The sequence below is a fragment of the Anas acuta genome, chromosome 2 (assembly GCF_963932015.1).
Source record: "Anas acuta chromosome 2, bAnaAcu1.1, whole genome shotgun sequence".
In the NCBI taxonomy this organism is placed as follows: Eukaryota; Metazoa; Chordata; class Aves; order Anseriformes; family Anatidae; genus Anas; species Anas acuta.
In genome coordinates this window covers 125,337,756-125,349,792 of record NC_088980.1, presented here as the reverse complement: position 1 = coordinate 125,349,792, position 12,037 = coordinate 125,337,756, and the positions used below count along the sequence as shown (strand labels likewise).

At 40.2% G+C, this 12,037-nt stretch overlaps 1 protein-coding gene across 1 annotated transcript; it reads left to right on the top strand.

The window, feature by feature from the left end:
* The first annotated feature begins 955 nt into the window (after positions 1–955).
* RPL7 (ribosomal protein L7) lies at positions 956–7,728 on the top strand. The gene is made up of 7 exons (XM_068672100.1): positions 956–1,102; positions 1,728–1,830; positions 2,418–2,584; positions 3,206–3,343; positions 3,679–3,788; positions 4,678–4,888; positions 7,667–7,728. Exons 1-6 carry the CDS (start codon positions 1,089–1,091, stop codon positions 4,884–4,886), a joined length of 741 nt encoding a protein of 246 aa, XP_068528201.1. The 5' UTR covers positions 956–1,088; the 3' UTR covers positions 4,887–4,888; positions 7,667–7,728.
* Positions 7,729–12,037: the final 4,309 nt, after the last annotated feature.

Below are 12,037 nucleotides of genomic sequence, written 5' to 3'. Positions count from 1 at the left end.
CGCGCCGCCCCCGCAGCGCCATCTTGAGGCGAGGTTCGGGGTGCGGGGTTTGGGGGGAGCTGGCGGGGAGGTGGAGGTGGGGATGCGGTGGCGTGGGTCTGGTTTCTGCTAGAGACATCTGGGTGCCCGCGTCCTGAGCTGTTTTTTTTTTCTTCTCGGTGGATAAAGTGAAATCTCTTCGTTAAAAGAGTGCAAAATCTTTTCGGTGCTTAAAGGGGACTTATAAAAAAGGTGAAGGGCGGCTCTTTGCTCAGACAGGACGAGGCGGAACTGTTTCAAACTAAAAGAGGAGAGGTTTAGATGAGACGTTAGGAGGAAATTCTTCACTCAGAGAGCAGTGAGGTGCAGGTTACCCAGAGAAGCTGTGGCTGCCCCATCCCTGGAGGTGCTCAAGGCCAGGCTGGATGGGGCTTTGGGCAGCCTGGTCTGGTGGGAGGTGTCCCTGCCCATGGCAGGGGATGGAACTGGGTGGGCTTTAAGGTCCCTTCCAACCCAAACCATTCTATGAATCTATAATTCCTTATACTTAAGGTATTTTAAGTCTTTTATTATCTATTTGTGAGCTGATAACTTTTAATCACCCCATTCATTACAGCTTTAACGAGACCAAATGACACGAGCTGCTGCGTTAGAACAAAACAACGCTATTCTACGAACATCACCGCTGATGCAGCTGCCACCCGGCACCGCTGTGTGCAGGCAGCAAATAACCCAGCAGATGCCGACCGCCCTCAGCCCGGCTGCCCGCTCTTTTATTGCCACACCGAACAATTCTTTGCTGCTCCAAGTTCTGCCACTTCTCCTGCATACATACGCCAGGACTAGTTCCTCCAAGGGCAAATTTTAACGACTTATGTAGTAACAAGCACGGAGCAACTTTCTAAATTAAAAAAATAAAAAAAAAAAGCCACTTTCCCCGCCGAGCCACTCAGGCACTCCCTGGCCACTCCTCCCTCCGCGCCGCTATCAGGCAGCTCCGCGGCCACCCCAAAGCCGGGGTCCTTCCAGCGCTCAAAGCCCTGCCGCGCAGGCGGGAGGCTTTAGGCGGCCCTGCGCATGCGCCCGCCCTCTCTCTTCCGGCGCTGAAGATGGCGGACAAGGAGTGAGTACCCGCGGCGCCTCGCTGCCATCCGCCGCCATCCGCGGCCGCGGCCTCCTTTGGGCTGACGGGGGGACGCTGCCCGGCCGCGGGGGCTCTGCCGGCACCGAGCGGGAGGAGCAGGAGGGTGGGGAGCGGCGGGGATGCGGCCGCAACCCGCCCCGTCCCTTCTGCTGGCGGCGGTGGCTGCCCCGGTGGCCTGTGGTGAGGTGGAAGGGAGGGAGGGAGGGAGTCGTTATTGTCTTATAAACGCTGGTATTGTAGCTTTCGAAGCATTTAATAGCTTTAAATTCCGGTAAGTTACAAAGCTGTGTAATAAAGCTCTTAATTAAAGCCGTATTTTTTATTTTTTTTTTCTCCAGAAGTATTTGTTGAAATGTTAATTAGCCGTAATCGGCGTTCAGAGAGCACATAAGAATGTTAGGCTTCCTTGTTTCAATGCAAAAGGTGATCCTTTTAAGCTGTATTGCAGCTTGGTAATAACCGGACCAAGTTAGATACAAACTGCTTGGAGGCTGTGGGGCCTGCATGTACATCCTGCCTGTTTGCGTTGGTATTCATAACGTGCTGCTTTTTGCTAGTTTAAAGGAACTTGCCTTTCAGGAGTACTTTCTTTTTTTTTGTTTAGAGCAAAGAAGGTGCCTTCTGTACCGGAAAGCCTCCTGAAGAGGCGGAAGGCTTATGCAGCTGCAAAAGCCAGACGTCTGAAGAGGGTGTTGGCTCAAAAAAAGGTGAATGTCATGATTACTTAAATGGCTGTTGTCTAGGCAGGTCAGAGGAATGCTACCACTGGTAATATTAAAGCAACAAATAACTTCACAGTATTTACTTAGCTTTAGGACTTTAATATATAGGTTTGATATACTACTCCCCCATATCAAGATAACATACAATAAACCAGATCTGGGCAGAGCAAAGGCAAAGTGTGTGATTTTCCATAAGACTATGGTTAGTCAACAGTCTCAGAACCATCAGATATCCGGAGTTGGAAGGGACCTACAGAATTACCGAGTTCAGTCTCTGGCTCCTCACAGAACCACCCAAGAATCAAACTGTTTCAGAGCATTATTCAAATTCTCCTTGAACTCAAAAGGGTCTTTGTAAAGATAAGTACTGTGTGATAATAGTTGTAAATATTGTTCAAAATAAAGCACTATCACGATGTGGCAGAACTGATGGTTATTTTAAAGTCCATATTGCAGATGATCCTGTGATTTGTGGTAACTGAGGAGTTTGAGAATAGGCTGTGTTATTTGAATCTGTTTTCCATATATTAGAAGGTATTATATAATCTTAAGCGGTGTTTGATTAATTGCAGTTCCGTAAGGCACAAAGAAAAGTCATCTATGAAAAAGCCAAAGCTTACCACAAGGAGTACAGGCACATGTATAGGCAGGAGATCCGCATGGCCAGGATGGCCCGAAAAGCCGGCAATTACTACGTTCCAGCTGAACCCAAGCTTGCCTTTGTGATCAGGATAAGAGGGTAAGAATTAATACAGATGTAGAAGAATGTGTTTTTATTTTCATAAGCACTGAAAATACCCTTTGTAGTCACTTGCATGTTTTGAAGGCTTAAATTTTCATAAATAAATCCAAGCTTTCAGCTGGTTGCTTGGGAAGTTACTGGCAGTAATATTTCAGATGCACTATAGGCTTAAGTGTAAAATCACTAATTCTGAGCATGTCTGCTGCCTTGGAAATCTTTTTTTTTAAGGCAAGACTGCAAATACACGCAGACTGTTCTGTTTCACTTAACTTTGTATGCAGCTATTCTGTACTGAATGTTGTCAGAAGTGCTTGTTTAACTGTGCTTTGGTGAAAGTGTTAAGAGAAAACTAATAACTGTATGCAGGAGAGCACAAGGATATTTAGTTCTAAGTTGTGTATTTTTTGTTTCAGTGTGATTCATGGTGTTAGATCTGCCTTAATACTGAAATACATAGAGATAATAAATAACATAATAATCTTGCTCTGTGGAATAGGTGAAATAGTAATACCTTTAAGATGGGACAATAATACTGTTTTTCTTTTTACCTGTTACTACTTTGGTGATACCTGTGTTTTCTGGGGTACTGATAATTGAGTCTCTTTCTGCGTTCCCTAGCATCAACGGTGTCAGCCCCAAGGTCCGTAAGGTGTTGCAGCTTCTTCGCCTGCGTCAGATTTTTAATGGCACATTCGTCAAGCTCAACAAAGCTTCTATCAACATGCTGCGGATTGTTGAACCCTATATTGCATGGGGGTGAGTGAAATAGTCAATTCCGTCAAGTCGGGGTACAAATATTGAGTGTCTTTTGCATTTTGCTACCCTAGATGCTAGCTTTTCCTGTGTTCAAAGTGTTCTCAGTTCAAAGCAGGGAAAGTACAAGGACACAAAAACTTGGTTAAGGCAGTGCTTGCTATGATATCTCAGTAGGCTCTTGGGAACGCAGTATGAGTAAAGTTTGCTCCAGTGTCGCTGTTATATTTATGTTTGGGACATGCTGAAATGATCTTAAATTATCTGTTGTTTAAAACTTCACTTGTAGTGCAGTTCATGGAATTTAAGGATTTCTAATTCTTACTCGACTGTTTCAGTTACCCAAACCTGAAGTCTGTGCATGAGCTGATCTACAAGCGTGGTTATGGCAAGATCAACAAGAAGCGCATTGCTCTGACTGATAATTCCCTGATTCGGAAATGCCTTGGTAAGTAGAACTTTGCTTAAAAACCAAACCCGTTTTGTTGCATTTGTATGATTGGTGTTAAGTTGTACAGCTGTCTCTCTCCTTACCTGTCTCTGGAGAATAGTAGTGATTAGTTAATTAAATCTATCTTTGTCTTAATGCAAAGCACACTGGAAGTAACTTTCATTAAAAAGTATTAAAACTCAAATGTCAAGAATCAAATTCTAGGATTTTATATTTCCAAATGTTTACTGTAAACTTGACCTTTAATAGGACAGTAGATCCTTCAGTAAGGAGCTTACTTTATAAAGGCAAAATACAGCAGTCATTTGTCAGGAAACAGACTGATCTAGGAGGCTCCTCTTTGGCCAGTCATGCTGGGAATAAAAGCAGATCTTTCTTGTTTAAATCTCAGATCAGACTGTCATGTTTATTTTTTTCAGATTGTAGAGGTACAAGTATTATGCGACAAGGATGTACCTTTCTAGCATTGTATTTTACAAATAGTTCGCTTGTAACATGTCAATGAAGAATCTGGGAAGGCATTAAGAAAATGCGGTACTACGTTACTGAACAGCATAAATAGTTGAGTGAATTTCCCTGAGCTACCTGTAGTTAGTGTTTAAGTATGTTTAACCTACTGTGTTCTTTGAAGAAAAGCTTTATTATCCTGAGGTCCATTAGATGGTTATTTTCTTGTTCTTCTACTGCCTCAGGCACAAGCTATCAAATAGTATATTGAGTTAGCTGCAGCTGATGAATTTTGATTGGAAAAGTTGGTCATGGGATGTCTTGATAAAGTGGATGCTTTCTGACTTGAAGTTAATCAAGCTAAATAGGTATAACATCGTTAGCTAGTCACTGATAGTGGCTGCGTAGCTCTTCTGAAAACAACTTTTCTGAATTTTAGGAAAACTTGGCATCATCTGCATGGAAGATGTGGTCCATGAGATTTACACTGTTGGCAAGAACTTCAAAGTTGTGAACAACTTCCTTTGGCCCTTCAAGTTGTCCTCTCCTCGGGGTGGAATGAAGAAGAAAACGATCCACTTTGTGGAGGGTGGAGATGCTGGTAACAGAGAAGATCAGATAAACAGACTCATAAGGAGAATGAACTAATGGTAAGATCTTACTTTCTAGTTAATAGCATCCCCTCTTCTGTCTCTGGTATATAAGCTGAAGCTGTTAGTGGTTGATGATTCATGTTTAGTATATATTCACTCATGCTTGAGTGGTACTTAGAGCAGCCTAGATACTTGTGAAGGAGTTAAATCTTGTTTACAGCTGATGCTTTCATGACCTGTAAGCATTCCTGGTAGTTTATTTTCCATTTACTAATAACTTGTTTCAAAACATTATTTATGTTTTATGATGGTAAGCCTTGAGATTTTTGGCTACAATTTTAAGTCACTTATGAATTCTTCATATAATTGAAGCCTGTGTTTGTAAGGACAATATTCCTCCAGATTGTCTGATTTCTGGAAAAAAAAAAAAGAGGTTTGGGATAAACTAAATTCTCAACTTAAGTCATTTTAATGGTCTGAAGTTCCAGCTTTTTTGATCTTCATTCAAAATAATTCAGTTGAAATTTTTGTTAAGTAAGATTGTCATTTTGAAAGTCAAACTTGCCCATTTGACTAAACTATCCTTTAGAAATGGGAAAGTGAAGTTGACGCTTGACCTAAAGCAATTAGAGAGTGACAACTGAGTCCTGAAGTTAATATCTGCTTCAAACAATGTCATGTCTTCTATTGTCACTCCTGCTGTTCCTGTTCTGAGAATTCTGTGCCATTTGATGACAAAACTAAAACTTCTTTTTAACCTCAGAGTTCTCAGACGTCCCATTGATTTTTCCAACATTCTCACACTAAACTAGCTTTGGTGTTGCCTGAATCAATTTTCCATCAAGGATAAGTGTCTTTTTGTTACGACAAATATGCTGGAATTTAAGAAAGCTTTGTTTTAGGATGCTTGGAAAAAACAAGTGGGCAAAAGCAATTTTTCTCAAACTGATTTCTCCAAAGGCTTTACTGCAGAAATCAGACATGTTCAGTTTGCTTAAGAATTCGTAACTTCCAGAGTTAGTTAATGCTGCAGCAGGTAGTCAGAGACTTCAGAGCTTAAAATATGAATAGAAGCTGTTTGGATGAGTTTTCTCAGAAACTTACCCTTCTGCAGAGAAGCCTCTGCTTTTTCTCAAGCCTTTTTTTTAGTGGTTTTGTTCAGTTCAGTCATGTCTACTCCCTGTCCAAGGACCACCTATGAAATAACTTTCCATTTGACTGAGTTGTTTTGTTGCAGCAGAAATATAAAGCAGGCTCTGTTCCCATTCCCCTGAGCTTCTTACCTATTCCATTTTGTTTCTGTGGGTGAAGCAGCGGAGTTTTAAAGCACTGGTTACGTGGCATGTGGAAAGTTGGTGCTTGAGGAAAATAGTTGCTTACTGGTGACAGTGTTCCCATAAAGCTATATAGCTCATCTATAGGAAGAAGTGGGTAATTTTGAGAAGCAAAGCTGCTCAGTGTTTGATGCCCAGGGTGATGTTACGTTACTCGTGCTAGCATTCTGTAGAAATTTTGCTGCTGGTGGCACAAACTGCTACACATTCAGCGCTGGCAGATGCTTCCCTTAAGAGTCTTGATAAAGATTGAGCTCAGCTATTTTCACTGCATGTTCCTATGTGGTTCTTGAGCACTAGATGAAAGCTACTGTATCTAATTGAAACTTGGCAACTCTTCAGACAGCATAGGTCCTTTTCCCTCCATTGATAAGAATCTGAAGTTTTCTAGCGGTCTTCAGTTTTTGTGAGCCTTTCCATAGGAGGTCAGTTTCTAGTTGACTATTATAGTGGCTATAAACTCCTATGACCAGTAGTATGTTGGCAGAAAAGTTAGCAATACTTATGGCTGTTTGTATTTTTTTCATTGTACTTCTAGCTCAGAACCCCATGTAAGTAGCAGATAGCAGGGCCTAACCACATCTGTCAGTTTTTAAGAGTGGAGCTTGTAGTTTCTTGTTTCTGGCTTATAAGTACTTGTTCAGCTTGGACTGCAAACAAACATACTTCTGGTTTAAAGCTAGGGTGCTGATTGGTCTTGTCTCCTGCACTTCCACTCTCATTATTTTCCTGCTGTTCAGAATGGAGTGTGCTTAAAACATAAAGAGCCTGTATGTAGAGAAGAGAAGAATGTTATAGCTTCTGCTGAGGTTATGAAAACTGGAACAGTAGACTCAGCTGAGATAATGGCAGTATTCTGGGCACTGTCTGTCTGAAGGGCCATTTATCTGAAAGAGAGTTACTCATTTTTCTCAATATGTAGATGACTTCCTGCTATTTGTCTCTCTGTTAGCAGTAATTTCAAATAAATTGAGTCCTTCTTCTAGCTTGGGAAAAAATTAGGGCATGCTGCTTGATTTTGATTTTTTTGGAGAACTCGTAACTGGCAAGATACTGAATTCCATTAGCCCTCAAGCAAACTTTAAAAGGAACTTGTCTCAAGTTTGCTTTTTGTTTTAGTTCTTGTATATAAACAGACCCTCAAAGAAACTTGCTGAAAACAGGGTTACTGCAGAAGGAGTTAAAGTATGTATAGTGCCTCAGATGTCTTCAGATACTGAATTCCTTCCTGCTAAGCTTTTATACAAATAGAGAAATAGGTACCAGTAATTAACAATAGAATTGTTTTATTCTGTTAGTTTTGGCATTGGAGATCAGTGTTTTGAGTAAAGAAATGTCTTGCACACAGTAACTTCTACACTGACTGATGAAGTTTTAAATATGGTGAAATAGTCAATATTTTCAGCCCACATTATAAATGGAAGTGTATGAACTCTTTGGGTGGCCAAAGTAGTTTCAGATCTACATGTGTCTAATGATGTATATATTTTTTTCCTTTCAGATTCAGATGCCCAGCTGCAGTCTTTCAAAATCTGGTCTGTTAATAAAATCTTGCACAAAACAGTCTCATCTCAGTAGTTGTTCTTATGATGCTTTCTCAAAGCGGTGTTAGTTGTTAAGTTAACTTTGGGGTAATATCTTTCAAGTTCTAAATGCCTTTGAATTCACATTATACAGGTAATACTGTTTCAGCTTTATTTGGTGAAGGTCCTGGGCAGGCAAGGGATTAGTTTTTGAGTGCCAACAAGTAATTTTGTTGCTTTAAATGTAGAGTGAATTAAGAGCTCAGCTATCTGAGCTGTATGCTGTGGGGGATAGCATTTGTACTTCTAGTACACTAGAATATAGTGCACTATATTGCACTAGAAACTTAAATGAGATTTCTGTATGTAGAGTCAAGGTTAGATCAGTTCTTTAATCAGCATCTTCTAAGATGCTGATTTTAACATCATAGTAATTCAAGCTCTGAACAACTTAAGATTTTTTAAACAAAAAACTCTGCCAACACAGAGTTTGTTACTGTTTTCAGTTTTTTCCCCTTACACACATTCTACTATACTAGCCTCTTACTAGAAGAGCATTACATGCATGTAGTGAAGCAAAACAAATGGATAGCAAACTTCATATGCAAGGTACAAGCAGAGGATAAAAGATTGTCTCCTGAAGTTACGCTCCTGTCAGACCTATTTGCTGTCTGACAACATTGCACGTTAGGTCCCAATTTTTGTTTAAAGAATACATACATTAGTGAGGAGGAAGTTGACTTGGTTTTTGTGGTACTTGAGCAACTCCTTTTTCTTAACCTGCCTCTAAAACCCACTTTCAGATAACTTCAAAATGTTAATACATGGTGTGGAAACTAGTATTAAAAGCATAGCTATGTTAAAAGTCTAATGTGTTGTAGTTAGAAGAGTTGATCACCTTTTATACTGGCGTGACTTTGAGGATTTTAGTTCTGCTCTTCAGGCATGTCCTGTGGCATTCAATTATAGAAACAGCTCATGATTGGATAGTTGAGGTCAATTTGCGCTGGAAATGAGGCACGTTCCACTTACACAACACATGAATAATACGTTTTGGAGCACTTACAAAGTAATATGAGTTAAAAATGTAGCTGTTGAAGAAAATCACTTGGTCCCTAAACGATAAATAATGCAAATCCTTTATCAACATTTTATGATAAAGTTCAAGTTCTTGCAAACGTTCTGTTATTTTTTCACTCTTCATGACTGCCAGAGACTGACACGTTCTGGAATAAAACTTCTGTGAACTCTTATCCTCTTTCAGAATGGCAATCATCTTCCTTTTTTTTTCTCAGAACTGGAGCCAGAAGCTTTACCTAATAGCTATTGGAGAAGCAACAGGAGACAGTTATGAAATGCTAACAACTTGCTTATAAAGTTTTCAGGCATGCTAGGGTTTATAGGCTTTACAGTTAATTGGTATTCCTTTACTGGTGTCCAGCTCGGGCAGCCTGTTTCACTATCACCCAGTGTAGTCATACATCTGGAAACAGAATGGGAGCCCATCCCAGGAATCAGTGTTTTGAGAGAAAGTTGGGAGATGTGATGGATGGTCAGCTGAACGTAAGCTCCCACTTGGCCAAATGCAATTCTTGGATGCATTAAAAAGGGAATATCAAATGGTATGGGGGAGATAATATTACTTTTGTTCCAGTAGTGCTTACACTGGTGCCAAATGTAGTATCCAGTTCTTGTGCCAAGAATCAAGAACGTGCCCTATAACGCTAAGAGACCTTAATTTATTCAGTTTAAAGACAGACATCATTATGAAATGATTATCTACCTATAATTACCTTTATGGAGAAAAATAGTTTGATAAAAGAATTCTTTGATCTAGCAAAGTTACAATAGGATGAAATGTCTTGCAATTGAGGCCAGATAATTTTTGGCTTCAAGCAGGCAATTTTAATGGAAGATAATTAGCTGCTGGAACACTTAACCAGTCGTGTGCCAGGTTCTTTGTCAGTGGTCATTTCTAAATTGAAGTTTATTTTTTTTCTTCCCTTAAAACATATGCTGTACTTTCAAGAGATTTGTAGACAGCAGTGACAGAACCTGCCTTACTCAGCAGAAGTTACTAAGTACAGGCTCTTTAGGTACTCAAAGGGTACTAGAGCACTGTTTTCAGATGTCTGGCCACCCACAGTGGGACTCAACTGCAGCAGTGGATGCTCCATTCTTCGCAAGGGGATTTGGAACAACGCAACACACACAGCAGGAAGCCACTTACCTACATCTTAGCAATAGACAGCACTCAGGAGAGGGAGGGTGGGTGTTGATGTACATCTTACAGGCTTTGCAACCTCTGCCTGTTTCCATTCCTGCTGCCTGCTCCTGCGTTCCCCAAGACTCTCTACGGAATTGCAGGTGAGGAAATCTGCACATCGCTTCTTATTGAAAAGTTATGGCAGGGAGATGATCGTGATTTTTAGCTTAGATTTGGAAACTACAGAGTGGACAGATACGAATCTAAAAGCAGTCAAGTCTCATAAATCCTGGGAAAAATGTTCTGCTCAACTAGTTTAATTAGGTGCAAATTGCAGTGGGAATTTATCTTCAGGGATGTTTAAACTGATCATTCCAGTTGTCTTCTGTGTAGTTCCCATTCTTCTTCACTCATTTGTTTCTTTTCAAAGCTTCTGTACCACACCAGATTACCACAGGCATGTAGGATCCCCAAAGTATCTGCCTAAATACAGCTTTTGATTTAAGCAGGCTCTTCTTATATGGTGGAGTTTTAATGACAGAAGAGCCTGAAACATCAAGTGCTAAACTCATGAACTGAAGGTGCTAAGAATGAAGATGTTCAGAAACAATTTTCCACACAAAGCTTCCATCATTTTTGAGCCTGTCCTTAGATGAGTACACCAGCCATTTCTAGTCTCATTTATTCATGAAAACCAGAAGTACTTGTGACCTTGGGTCATGTTGCAAGCAAGCACATTTTCATGGTTCACAGTTGTAAGCAATTTTCCCTGAATTATTTTTCTAAAGATAACAAACTCCACAAAAGCAGTTTTTTATCTAGTATGTTTTCATATAAACTGGTCATTGCACCAAGTGTCTTTCACTATGAAATAACAACTTGGAGGAAAACAGTGAGAAATAAGGGAGTGTGCTGCCTGTCATTGGGCTATGTAATGGATATGGAGAAGAAACTACATGTGAAGTAGTACCTAGGGTACAGGAGGAGAAGGGAGCATATGGAGGGAGGTATAAGCAGCAGTATTACACTTTTCTTGCTTAGCACTGCTTTGGCAGTGCAGAGAGGCTGTAAATCCCTTTTAACATATCAGCAAATGATGTGCTTTACATGCTTCCCATCATGCTGGGCTGCTCTGGAGGTACCAAGCAGAGTTGTTGGTACAACTCAACCAGCCTTGGAGTCTGCCTAGGACGCTCACCATCTCATGGCGAACATGTGCCCAACACCACTGCAGCAGTGCTCTGAGCTCTACCTGTGGCATGTGTGCCCGCTCCTACTGCACTTTGTTAGCAGCTATGTGGGGATTACCACACTGCCATGTCTGAGGGCATCTGTTACCGAAAATACTTTGCTCTTTCTTGACTTCACAATAAAATTCAACTCAAGTTTTTAAGTCTTGATCACTCTCAACATCTAATATATAGAATACCACATCAGTATCTAATAGCTTCTTCACAATGCAAGTTTCAAATTTTGATAGTAATATTGTATATCACATGTCATTATAATAAGGTCTCCAAGTTAGAAACAAATACATTATAGTGAGCCAAGAAAAGCAGGAAAATGGGATTCAAGCAAGGCTCCAAGCATCTCTAACTTTAGTTTGAAAAACAGGTGGACTCTTTTTTTTTTTCATTTTTTCTTTTTGCTTCTTTTGCCAGGTATTATTTAACACAACCAGATTGCAGAACAAGTCTAACTTGCTAAATCATGATACTGGCACTATACTTGTGTGTGTGCGCCGATCTATTCAATCTATAATAATCTTAATTTAATTACTATTTTGCTATTATCTTCTGCTACCAGAATATGCTTTAGTGAAAGGAAAATTAGGTGAGGTTTTTTTTTTTTTTTATAGATAGCCTACCAGTATATAGAGCCTTTGTAGGAGAAGGCAGCAAGTTTGAAATCAAGTTTGAAGTAGTGAGTGGCGGTTTGGTTGGTTTTAGTTAGGCATAGAAAGCGTTAATTAGCTGTTAAGAAGAAACTGACCTAATTATTTGGTAGTGCTTAGCTCCATAACATTCTTTACTCTAGAAGACTAGATGAGTCAGGATGTAAACATTGCATTTATTTATAACCCAAAGTGTTGAAGGTGAGGGGGTCTTAGCTCTGCCTTAGGTACAATATTAACCAGGAGATT

Excerpts from the sequence above, each read along its gene's own strand:
- RPL7 (XM_068672100.1), top strand. Across the intron at positions 1,831-2,417 it reads GGGTGTTGGCTCAAAAAAAG|TTCCGTAAGGCACAAAGAAA; the intron begins GTGAATGTCATG and ends GATTAATTGCAG. Across the intron at positions 2,585-3,205 it reads TTTGTGATCAGGATAAGAGG|CATCAACGGTGTCAGCCCCA; the intron begins GTAAGAATTAAT and ends TGCGTTCCCTAG.